At 44.3% G+C, this 12,728-nt stretch overlaps 1 protein-coding gene across 1 annotated transcript in view; it reads left to right on the top strand.

Annotated features, from left to right (window-relative positions):
* Nucleotides 1–12,376: 12,376 nt before the first annotated feature.
* The window catches only part of ADCY10 (adenylate cyclase 10), a 50,600-nt gene continuing 50,248 nt past the window's right edge, over nt 12,377–12,728 (top strand). Inside the window, exon 1 of the mRNA XM_036442936.2 lies at nt 12,377–12,547. Coding sequence (XP_036298829.2) covers nt 12,379–12,547 — 169 coding nt within the window. The 5' untranslated portion in view covers nt 12,377–12,378. The remainder of the gene's footprint in view (nt 12,548–12,728) is intronic.

Raw genomic sequence — 12,728 nt, 5'->3', positions numbered from 1 at the left:
GAATCTTAGCAATCATTTAATTCACCTTTCCACAAACCACCTCTGCAGCCTTACAGTCAGGCAGATAGGCAGCCTCCCACCAGGAAACCCAATACTTCCTAAGACTTCCCAGTTCAAAGTTTGCCTCCCAGTGACTGATAGCCATCAATCCTAGTCAATCATTCTAGAGAAAAATCGAACCCACTCTCCACACGGTGTTAAAACTAAAGCAAAGACAGTCCATACTGTGCATGTGAGGAGGGTGTGGTATTGCCGAGACTGAAGGGGCTGCTAGTAGGATTGGTAAATAAAATGCAATACTTGAGAGGGTATATTTATACTAAATTATTATTTATTTAAAGTTCAAGTTTAATTAGATGTCATATGTTTTTATTTGCTAACTCTGGGAGTCTTGCAAGTGGTAGGCAAAGAGAAGAAGCTGAGGTAGTGAGCAGGGCAGGAGAGGAAGAATGGGACTCTGCCCGGCTCAGTTCTGCTCAGTCCTGTCTCAGTGCGGTGGCCCCTCAGCATCTCTGTGGAAACTTCTTCAGAGGATCATTTCCTACAGAAACTACTGTTTAAGGTCATGAGTTTGATAAGTTAGCTGCCCCTACCAAGGAAAAAAACAAACAAACCCAACTTTCCTTTCCCTCTTCAGCCCTCCCTTGAACCTTACTGTGGCTTAGCCAATGCAATCCCTACCGGAAGGAGAAAGTAGGGGAGTTCTCTTGTTGAATGTGGGGGCCCACATTAGACTCTGCACAGGGAACTTTGTCTCCTAACTTTCACATTTTAGTTCAAATATGTGAGGACAACTCCTGTTTTCACCTAAATGTCATCATGTCCTGAAAACATCCCCAGACTCTCCCATCATTCTTTATATTTGATAGTCAATGAACTTCAAATAAAAGGAGCAGAACTAACAGTGCTCTGGATCAGATTTGAACACTGCTTATGTGCCTTAATATTGCAGCAAAATGGCCAGTAAACATATGAAACAGTGCTTAACTTCATTAGTGCAACCAGGGAAACAAAACCTCAGAGACCTATCAAGATGGCTAAGATGGAAAGAGACTGACATTAGCAAGCGCTAGTTGGATATAGGGCTCTGAATTCCTATCTTGGTATAAATTGGTACAACCACTTGAGGAAACTGGCAGGCTCTCCTGCAGTTCAATATCCTTTGCCCCAACAATTCCACTCAGGTATATGCCCAAGTGAAATGCATACATATGTTCACCAAAACACACGTATAAGAAAGTTCTCTTTTTTTCTGAAAGCTTAATGTACTTAAAATAAAAAATACTTGAACTTATGATTATGGTGTTATTTCCTCAATTATCTCTTTCAATAAAGCAATTCTTCACACACACACCCCCACCCGAAACTGAAAACCAGCACAGTGCTCTTTGTTTTGTCAGCTTTTTCTTATATGTTACTGTGTGCTTGTCACTTAGTCCTCACCAATCTGTGAGGTGGTTGTCATCTTCCCTTTACCGATGAGGAAACTGAGTCTCAGAGGAGTTCTTCACAGTCACATACAGTATATGTAGAGCTGGGGCTCAGCAGCCTCAAATCCTGTCTCTCCCCCCCCCCCCCCCCCCCCACTTAGCTCTACGGTTCTTCATTTCATTTGGGCAGAGAGCCATTTGTCTATCAGTTTCGTCCTCTTCTCATCCATCCAGTGGAAGGCACATCTGTGTAGGTGTTCACATTCATACACACAGTGCGTGTTCTTCAGGTATATCATCATGAATTTCCTTAGCGCCCCTCCGAGCTCTCTGCAGGACAGCCAGTTGGGAAATGTGATGGACAGTGGTAAAGGGGAACCAGCTCGTTGGAGTGTTAAGGACGCGTAAACTGTCAAACCAACGTGATTTCTTAGTTTTTCATACAAAGCATTTCATTTTTTACTTACATGTTGAAGTGTCCAATTCTTTGGGGATTTTTGTCTTATTTTTGTGGTGATACTGTGTTTCCCCGAAAATAAAACATCCTCCAAAATAAAACATTCATCCTTCTGAGTGATATATAAGGCACCCTCCCCCGCTGAAAATAAGCCCCCCCCCCCCCCAGGCTCTGTCTCAGAATGAAAATTAATTTACCATAAACTGGTCGCTAGGGCCGCCCCGACTGGCGTCTAGCAACCAGTAATGTTATGCGGAGTCCTGATGTCACTGCTGTGTGGAGGCGGAGCGGAGGTCAAAGTGAGCAGTGAGCCCGGGGGTGGGAGAGAGGAGGAGACTTTCGCAGATGCGTGTAGAAGAACAGGAGGATTAGAGCGGACGGGACACGGCGAAGGTGGTGAGTGCTGGTCTGTCTCTGGTGACACTACCTGATGCTCGCGACCGCCCTCATGATGACTGAAGGTTCTCAGTCAGGGGCAGACCCTGCTCCAGCCCAGATCCAGGCCCCAGCAAGCCCAGTGACAGTCCCCAGGCAGGCCCCAGGGGGTAAATGTCTGATAAAGGGGTCGGGGGGATGTCTGGTGAAGGTGGTCAGGGGTTGGGGGAGAGGGATCACTTAAAATGGCACAGGAGGATCAGAGGGGGCAATCAAAATGACACAGGAGGATCAAAAGGGGTTACTAAAATGGTAATCCCCCCCTCTGATTCTCCTGTGCCATTTTGATTTCCCCCTCTGATCCCCATCTGTCATTTTAAGTAATCCCCCTCCCCCCACCTTAATACCCCAATTCCTTTTTTTTAACCCCTAGAAATGAGCACAAAAAGAAAAAGCTACTCCGTGGGGTACAAGAAAGGAATCGTGGAAGACTCTTGGGGCCAAAATCTTACTGCTTTCTGCAAAGAGAAGATGTTGAGTATCCGATTGGTCTGAAAATTGCGAGCAGAGTATGGTAACCTCATTGAACAAGTGGACAAGGGAAATGCTAAAAAGCGCAAGTGTGGATCAGGCCGGCAACCATCATTTTCCAAGCTGGAAGACCTGATCTGTGAAAGGGTTGTTGACAGGAGAGCAAAGGCTTTGGTTGTGAATAGGGCTCAGATTCAAGAATTTGCCCTTGCAATGGCACCACAGTTTGACATAGCTCCCAAGACTTCAAAGCATCACAACACTGGCTGGATAATATCCTTCAGTGAAGTGAACTGTCTTTAAGAAGATCTACTGGTACAACATTGTTTAGGTTGGAAGATACTCAAGTTATTAAGCGAACACTTGCATTGATGATGCTGACTTCTCTAAATACAATCTTTCCAACATGATTGCTATGAATGAAACTGCAGTGTTTATGAGCCAATCATCTCAAACAATTGAACAGCGGGGTGCCTCCTTAGTGTACATTCCCTCCACTGCTTACAAAAGTGCACGTGTTTCCTGTATTTTGGCAATTCGTCAATGGCATTAAAATCCCACTTTTAATCATTTCTAAGGGCAAGAAGGAAAAGATTGAACGTGTTTTGGGCATTTTTATTCTTGAAACTGAAAAAGCCTGGGCCACACAAGCAGTTATAAGGAAGTGTTTAATGCTGCCGCTTGTTATACGAGGGAGCCAAAGAGGTCTGCTAGCCTGGGATGCAGCCAGCACTCACCTCGCGAAAGACATGAAGACATTTCTTCATGGAAGAAAAATAGATCAGATAATGATTCCCGCAGGAATGACGGCCTATCTCCAGACTCTTGATATTGCTATTAACAAGCCATTCAAAGAAAATTTGCGCATGGAAATTAATGACTACATTGAAAATAGAATGGAGAGAAATCAGCGTGGAAACTTTGTGAAACCTAAACTGCAAGAAGTTGTGACTTGGGTGAAGAATTCATGGGAGAAAATCACTGACAGTTGCATTTGCAAATGCACTGCAAGCAGGCTACCTTGACAAGAAGTACTCATTTAAAGACAGTGCTATTGCTAAACATGAGAGATTTGGTCCACTGATTCTGAAAGAAATGGAGTCACAAGAAATTCACCAGGAAATTCAGGAATTGGATTGTTATGATGATGTTCCAGAAGATGATGACATGATTGTCATTGAATAAATGAGTAAACTCTTGATACTGTAGAATTCACAGTTTGTCTGGTTTGTGTTGACAACTACCATACTACCGTACCATATACAGGTAATAAATTTCCTTTATTTTCATTTAACAAAAAATGTGTACTGTATTCTTCTTCATGGAAAAATAAGACATCCCCTGAAAATAAGACCTAGCGCATCTTTGGGAGCAAAAATTAATATAAGACACTGTCTTATTTTCGAGGAAACAGGGTATTACCAAAAATATTGAGTTTACTTGATTTCCTGACTAATATTAAACAATTAGATGATTCCCTGCCTGGTGTAGAAAAATAGATATTTTATTCAACCTCCCAGTCAGCTGCCCATCACTCTTGAACATCTCTTCTCTGCATCAGCTCTTCAGAGTGTCAAGATGGACTGCTGACAAGCCAACTGATAATATGTTCCATTCCTCAGAGATTCGTCAGAAATACATTCTAGGAACGGGACATGGACTTTTTGCCTTCCTCACCATTTTGACATTTGTTCTCTATTTCAGTACTTGCTACTATTCCAATATCACAAAAGTTCTGCCTAGCAACTCTGTTCTCTTAGGGTGTCTGTCCTCCTAGGGTTTCTGGTTGGGCCTCAGATGAGTCTCGAGTCCTGGGCACATGTTCCACACCCTGAAGAGACCAGATGTCTCCAAAGGCGACTTAGCCACCAACCACTCCTGGAACTTGATAACGTCTCCAGAATGTTCTTAATGGCATTAATCCTGATACCCCAAAACTAGAAACAATTCGTGGGTCAGTAGTGGAATAGATAAATACTTTGTTATAATGCAGTGGAGGAATACTATTCAGCACTGAAAATGAATAAGCATTGATGAATGCACAACAACATTGATGATGAGTATCACAAACTCTAGAGAGAAAAACACAAAGGATTATATACAATATAATCCTATTTACATAACATTTAAGAATGTATAAAGTAATCTATAGTGTTAGAAATCAGGAGAGAAGTTACCTTTGGGAACAAGTGAGGTGGTGACAGGAGATGGTGTGAAGGAGCTTCTGTAGTGCTGGGAATGGTCTCATTTTTTATATGAATAGGGATGACATGGTTCTGTTCACTTTAAAAATAATTCAAGCTACACACTTGTGAATTGTGCATTTTCTGCACAAGCTATGCTTCAATATAAGAGTTTTTTAAAAGATAGCATTGAATTTGCAGTAAATCTATTTTTTCACACCATGTGCTCTTGCATTTATTCTTCTGAAATTTGATTATTTTAGTCAGTTAAGATATTTGGAATCCTTACTGTGTCATTCAATACATTAGCTCTCCTTCCAGTTTTATCTTCGTTTCCGTCCCAGGCATGACCAGGAAGGCTCCCCTCTGAGTGGACAGTAGACAAACCAATACCCTCCAGGTCTGATTGTTGACCAGCCAACTACATTGCTATCACTCTTATAATTTTGTATCTTGCCCACAAGGATGTAAGGAATTTAGCTAAATGCCTCGTTAAAGTCAAGTTACATAGCATTCTCTATTTAAAAGTGTAATAACCCTTCAAAAAAGGAAGTTAGGCTAATTTGCTCTTGGCTCTGAATCCATTTTGACCCCTTTTAATCAACCTATTGCTGATCCAAGCGCTCACCTATTGTCGGGTATGGTAATGAGGCTGCTCACAGGGATTCCAGCTCTTTCCCCGTGCACACACGGAGGCTAGCACTTCCACACCTACTTGAAATTAGACATGTCTGCATAACTTGCTTTGGTCAATGTCACGTGAGTGGCAGTGACATATGTCAGTTCTGGAAGAACACTTTGGGAATGAGCCTGTCCCACTGACTCTCCCCACTGTCCTGGCAGCCAGAATGTCCCAGGTTGGGTCCCAAAGTGAAGGCAAGAATAGAGCAGAGCTTGAGCCAACCTGCAATGGCCACGTATCATGAGAAAAAGACGAACAAGGAATAAGCCTTTGTTATTTCAAGTCACTGGGATTTTGTAATTACTTGTTAAGGAAGCAAAACCTAACCTCTACTGACTGGCTTGATACATTATGTTTACAAGTCTGTTTTCTGGAGTCTGCAGTTAGCCTCATCTTTCAACATTTAGAACATCTCCAGTTTTTTAGCCCATCTTTTGTTCCCCATTATTTTTTGAGATTATAGACATATCTGTCAGTGCTTTCAATATCTGTGGATATAGGTTATCTGGTGCTGACTACTCGAATTTATTTTAAATGACTGGGGGCTTTATCACCACTTATCATCTTGGATTTCAATTCTTTATCAGCAATATTTGTTATACTTTTCAATTCTCCATAGTGGAGAAGGCAGAAGTAAAAAAATTGTGTATTCCATCCTACTTAAGCTTTGTCGTTATTCTGCTTTTATTAATAACCTTGCTTCCAATAAAACCTGAAAAAGCCCCGTTAGTTTCTCTTAACATCAGCATTTTTCTTAGATCTCAGGTTTTTCTTGGCATTCTGTTTTCTCACACATTTCCTTATCAAGTGCACTATCAGAAATTGTTTTATTTACTTATTATCTATTGATTGTTCCTCATATATGCTATGGCTTAATGCTGCTATTAAAAAACAAATAAAAACAAAAAAATAGAACAAAAACCTTAGCTATATGCTTCTTTTTCTATCTTTTGTTAATTTCTTAACATTTAAGTTCACCACAGCTTTTCCTCTTATTTTTTATTGATTTCAAAGAAGAAGGGAGAGGCAAAGAGAGATAGAATCATCAATGATGAGACAGAACCATTGAATGGCTGCCTTTTGTCTGCCCCCTACTGGGGATTGAGCCCACAACCCCAGGCATGTGGCCTTTACTGGAATCAAACCCAGAACCCTTCAGTCCACAGGTCAATGCTCTATCCACCAAGTCAAACCAGCTAGGGTCCAACTTTTCCTTTTACAGATGATCTAATACCTAATCCTATATAATAAAAGCCTAATATGCTAAGTGTCTGATCGTCTGTTCAGACAATCAAAGTGTAATAAGCTAATGACATGCTAAGGCTGCTCAACCACTGGCTATAATGTGCAATGACCACCAGGGGGCAGTCAGTTGACTGGTCAACGAATCAGGACTGAGCAAGATGGACTGGACACGCCCTGGAGCCCTCCCACAATCCCTCTCCAGCTGACCAACCTCCCACGTCCCTCCCCAGCCCTGATTGTATACTGGTGGGGTCCATCAGCCTGGCCTGCGCCCTCTCATAATCTGGGACCTCTCAGGGGATGTCAGAGAGCTGGTTTCGACCCAATCCTGCAGGCCGGGCTGAGGGACCCCACTGGTACATGAATTCATGCACCAGACCTCTAGTATTTAATACTCATCTTTAGAGGTTGCTATATATTTTAAAGTTTGTTAAATATACTAATGTTTTCCCTGATTTTTTTCTTTTTCTTTTTTCTTAAATTTCTTTATTGATTAAGGTTTTACATATGTGTCCTCATCTCTCCATTAACCCCACCCCCCTTCACACTCATGCCCTCTCCCCACTGGTGTACGTGTCCATTGGTTAGGTTTATATTCATGCACACAAGTCCTTTGGTTGATCTCTCCTCCTTTCCCTCCCCCTCCCCTATCTTCCCTGAGGTTTGGCAGTCTGATGGATGTTTCTCTGTCTCTGGATCTGTCCCTGTTCATCCCTGATTTTAAAAGAATGCTTTTCTTACTCTAAGATACAAGTTAACTACCTCACTTTTTCCTTGTAATACTTTTATGTACCCCAATATGACCTACCTCTGGTCGGAATTTCTAAGTAGTTCCTTCCTGTTGCTAAATAATAGTTCCTCCTTTTAAAAAAAATTTCTCTTGTTTTCTGTATCACCTATTCTGGGAACTTGGATTGCTCTGAAAAAGTGGGGGGTGCAATCCCCGTTTAAGGTGGTAGAGTGTGAGCATTTGATTTGCCCCAGCAGCTAACGAAAGGCCTTAGGAAGACCTAACTTTCTCAGAACTAACAAACAAATTAAAATATCCACATTTCCTTCCACTCACAGTTTAAAGCCATACACATGCACATACACACACACACACACAGGCTTTAAAAGGCGAAAGATTTATACAATCTGAAGAGAAACCAGAGTATCACACTTTAAATGTTTCCCTCTAAGGCTGTACCTTAATACACTTAATTTCTTTTTTATATATAGTCCTCCTCTTCCCTAGTCACCTTTATATAGCCACACACATAAACTCACGTCTGCACTATCTCTTTTTATTTCCTAAAAAGGAGAGAGAAAAGATAAAAGGGAGAGTGAGTCCCGCCGCCGTGGTTGAGCGTCTACTAACCAGGAGATCACAGTTCCTGGCCAGGGCACATGCCCAGGGTTGCAGCCTCTCGCCCCAGTATAGGGCATGCAGGAGGCAGCCAATCAGTGATTCTCATCATTGGTATTTCTATCTCTCTTCCAATCCTTTCCTCTTTGAAATCAATAAAAATAAAAAATAAAATAATAAAGTAAATTTTTTTTAATAAAAGGGAGGGAGGAGGAAAGAGGAAACATGAGGACGGAGGAAAAGGGGCCTGGATTGAGTGAACAGTGCCCGGCCACCGTGTCCCAGGAAGGCGCCCCCTTCATGGCACCGGACAGAGCCCTTCAGCTCCCCTCCTGCACCCAGCCTGCGGGCAGTGGTGCTCACCCCGGTAACCGCTGTCCGAGGGCCCGGCCTAGTTCTCCTATAGAACCTTGGCCCTTTTGAAGGTGACTGGACAACTCAGGCCCCGCACCCCCAGCTGCTTCCATAAGCAGTCCACAGGTTACACCAAAGCAAAGGGAAATAGAAATAGGAAAGTGAGTGAATGGCTCTACGTCGGATTGCCTCCACTCCCAGCTTCTCTTTCCAGAAGGTGACTGTGGGGGCTGCTTGTGTGGCCCTAAGCTGCGCGCCGGTGTGGAGCATGAGCACGGCAGGAGAGGAGCCGCAGGACCGGGCCATCGTCAGGATCGCCGCCCACCTGCCGGACCTCATCGTGTACGGAGAGTTCTGCCCCGAGCGGCCCTCGGTGGATTACTTTGACGGAGTCTTGATGTTTGTTGACATTTCAGGCAAGCACGACAGGGATGTTCAATGTGGGCAAGGGATAGGTTGGCCTCAGAGTGTCCATTGGTGGCAGAGCTCGGTGGCAGGCTGCCTTTCCCAGCTTTTTATGAAAACATCTTCACCTGCTAAAAGCATGGCAGGTCACCGGCAGCCTTCAAGGTGCCCAAGTCCCTGACCTGGAACTTCAGGCTCCTGTGTCCCTGCCCCGATTTCAGTGACTCAACCACCAGGCTCCACACACATCTCAGGCAAAAGGGACCTCCGCAAATGGTCTCTCCAGATGGCGTCACCGTAAGCTGGCCACCGCTTCCAAAGCGTCGGGATTTTGTGTGCTTTCCTTACCTTGGGATGGAAGCTCTAGACCCCGTTGAAGGAACTGCGGTCATTCCTGTGCAGTGGAGGGATTTGGAGGGAGGAGTCCCCGGTGCTTTCCCCTGACCCCTCAGCTGATCACCGGAGGGCGGAGGCTGTACAGCTGACACCTGGCCAGCCACAAAGGCCTGGAAGAAGCCTGGCCAGTAGCTAACGCAGGGCCCGCGGCTCCCCAGTGACCCCCTCTCCTGCTCTGGCTGCTTCCTCCAAGCAGCCAGGGAACCGCCTGCCCTGTGCTGCAGGTTTCACGGCCATGACCGAGAAGTTCAGCACAGCCATGTACATGGACCGAGGGGCTGAGCAGCTGGTGGAGATCCTCAACTACTACATAAGCGCGATAGTGGAGAGTGAGTGTCCCCCGGGCCTGGCCAAGGCCATTGCAGTTGGTGGTTTTCCCTAATTGTTGGTTATGAGCTGATGTGGTCCCCTTGTTTAGCGTTCAGTTTCCCCCAGGAAATGTGCATGAAGCCAGTCTTTTTGAAATACAATACAGTGCAAGGGAAGGAATGCAAACCAGCCTCACCAACATGGAGTATTCAAGGGAAAGGATGTTTTGCATTGGTTCAAGGACTGGCCAAGCCGAAACCGGTTTGGCTCAGTGGTAGAGAGTCGGTCTGCTGACTGAAGGGTCCCAGGTTCGATTCTGGTCAAGGGCATGTACATTGGTTGCGAGCACATCCCCGGTGGGGGGTGTGCAAGAGGCAGCTGGTCGATGTTTCTCTCTCATCAACATTTCTAACTCTCTCTCCCTCTCCCTTCCTCTCTGTAAAAAATCAATAAAATATATTTAAAAAAAAAAAAAAAAAAAAAAAAAAAAAAAAAAAAAAAAAGGACCGGCCGAGAGACTCCTTTGAAAGGAACTGTAATGGTGATACTCAATAACACCAAAAAGCCAGCACCGGTATAACCCAAAAGTAGTCATTAGGAGAATGCCGAGTGAAGAGGTGGGTGGTTTATAAGTAACTCATCAGTGATTTGTCTTCCAATGATGTCTTCTGAAACGTGTAGAAATGGCTGAAAACCTGGTCTCCTTTTCAACCTCTGCCCACCGCCTTGGCATTATTAACATGAACTATTCATGAAGAAAAGGAGTGCCCTGGCCAGTGGTTCTGAGTGTTGGCCCGCTTATGGAAAGGTCACTGGTTCTATTCCTGATCAAGGGCGTGTACCCAGGTTTTACATTCGATCTCCAGCCCCAGTTGGGGCACCTGCAGGGGGCGACCAATCAACGTGTCTCTATCACCTCTCTCTCTCCCTCTCTCTCTCTCTCTCTCTCTCTCTCTCTCTCTCTCTCTCTCTGTCTCTCTCTCTTTTCCTCTCTCTCTCTCCACCCCTCCCTTCTACTCTCTCTAAAACTCTATGGAAAAAATATTTGTGAATGAGGATTAACAGGGGAAAAGAGAAAAAAGAAAAGGATTTACTCTGTTAAGGTGAACTCTGGGTCTCATCTTCTATGAGGCTCTAAGTCCCCTAGGAATGCCTTATAGCAGCCTCTAGGCAAAATGTGATGCTTCTGGAAAGCAAAAACTATTCCTTTTTTTAAAAAAATTTATTTATTTATTTATTTATTTACTTACTTATTTATTTATTTTTGCATCCCACTCAGCACAACAGTATTCAACAAGTTTGTGATGAAACGTATATAGGAGGAAAAATTTTTCCTTTATATCAAAAAACCTAAACAAACAAAATGCAAGTTGGTAATAAACAAAGCCTGAGTTGGCCATGGTGGTGGTTTCCCATTTTCCTGATTCTCAGTTCTTATGGGTCCTGCCACGCACCACTCACAGGGCCACTCGGCCTCAGCTCAGAGTGCTGACATTGAGCACAGGAGCCTCCATTACCACAGCGACCTCATTGGAGATCCACCTCCTCTCCCGGTTTCCCATTCACAGAACCAGAGCATGTTCACAGTCCAGTTCAAAGTCCTCACTTTGTGGGTGAGGAAACATACCAGGCAGGTTTCAGTAACTTGTCTGAGATGACATCTTTCTTTTAATCCTCACCTAAGGATATTTTTCTTTTTCTTTTTCTTTTTAAATGACTTTATCGATTAAGGTATCACATTTGTCCTTATCCCCCGCCCCCATTCCCATCCCAAACCCCTCCCCACCCATGCCCCCACCCCCCTGTTGTCCGTGACCACTGGTTAGGCTCATATGCATGCACACAAGTCCTTTGGTTGATCTCTCTCCCTTATCCCCCCCTCCTGTACCTGCCCTCTGAGGTCCGACAGTTTGATCCATGCCTCCTTGTCTCTAGGTTGTTCTTGTCCATCAGTCTATGTTGTGCATCATTTCCCCTAGATGAGTGAGATCATGTGATACTATCTAATGTGATACTATAGAAATACACTTGTAAGAACCGAAAATGAGACAAGCAATAATGGTTATGCTGAAAGGCAAATGAATCAGTCTGTAGTGAGTTTCTTTCTGGGCCAACAGTTCTTTTGAGTCCCAATTTCTATGACAAACAGTTCTAAGGATATTTTCCCACTAATTTTTAGAGAGAGTGGAAGAGAGAGGGAAAGACAGAGAGAAATATCGATGTGAGAGAAACACATTGATTGTTTGCCTCCTGCACGAGCCCTGAACAGGACCTGGGGCTGGGGAGGAGCCTGAAACTTAGATACAGGCCCTTGACTGGAATCAAACCCTTTGGTCCACAGACTGACGCTCAGTCCACTGAGCCAAACTGGCTACGGCTGAGATGACATCTTTAGCACAAGTCTGCTCTCTGAATTGCTGTTCTCTTGACCTAATTTCTGCTCCATGAAGAATGAATTCTTTTTATTAGCTTTAAACAATTCTAGTTTGACTTAACTTTTTTTTCTTCTCTTTTTTTCCCCTCAGAGGTGTTGATTTTTGGAGGAGACATCTTAAAATTTGCAGGTATGGGAGGCATCTCAGAGGCAGCGGCGCCAGGAGCCTGGGTAGAGGCACGCTTGTGTCCAGATTTCATACAGAGCAGACTGGTCTCCAGGGCAGGTCATGAGCCCCTGTGGTCTGTCTCCTCAAGGTGACGCCCTGCTTGCCCTGTGGAAGGTGGAGCGAAAGCAACTGAAAAACATGATCACGGTGGTAGTTAAGTGTAGCCTGGAGATCCACGAGCTGTTTGGGACCCAGGAGTTAGAAGGCATGGACATCCGCGTCAAGATAGGTAGGCGTTTGCCCTGGCTGGTTTGGCTCAGTGGATAGAGTGTCAGCCTGTGGACTGAAGGATCCCGGGTTCGATTCTGGTCAAGGGCATGCACCTTGATTGCTACTCTATCCCAGTAGCAGCCAATCAGTGATCCTCTTACATCATTGATGTTTCTATCTCTTTCTCCTTCTCCCTTCCA

This window comes from Pipistrellus kuhlii, unplaced genomic scaffold, assembly GCF_014108245.1.
Source record: "Pipistrellus kuhlii isolate mPipKuh1 unplaced genomic scaffold, mPipKuh1.p scaffold_m20_p_18, whole genome shotgun sequence".
NCBI lineage: Eukaryota > Metazoa > Chordata > Mammalia > Chiroptera > Vespertilionidae > Pipistrellus > Pipistrellus kuhlii.
This window is presented reverse-complemented; position numbering and strand designations above follow the sequence as displayed.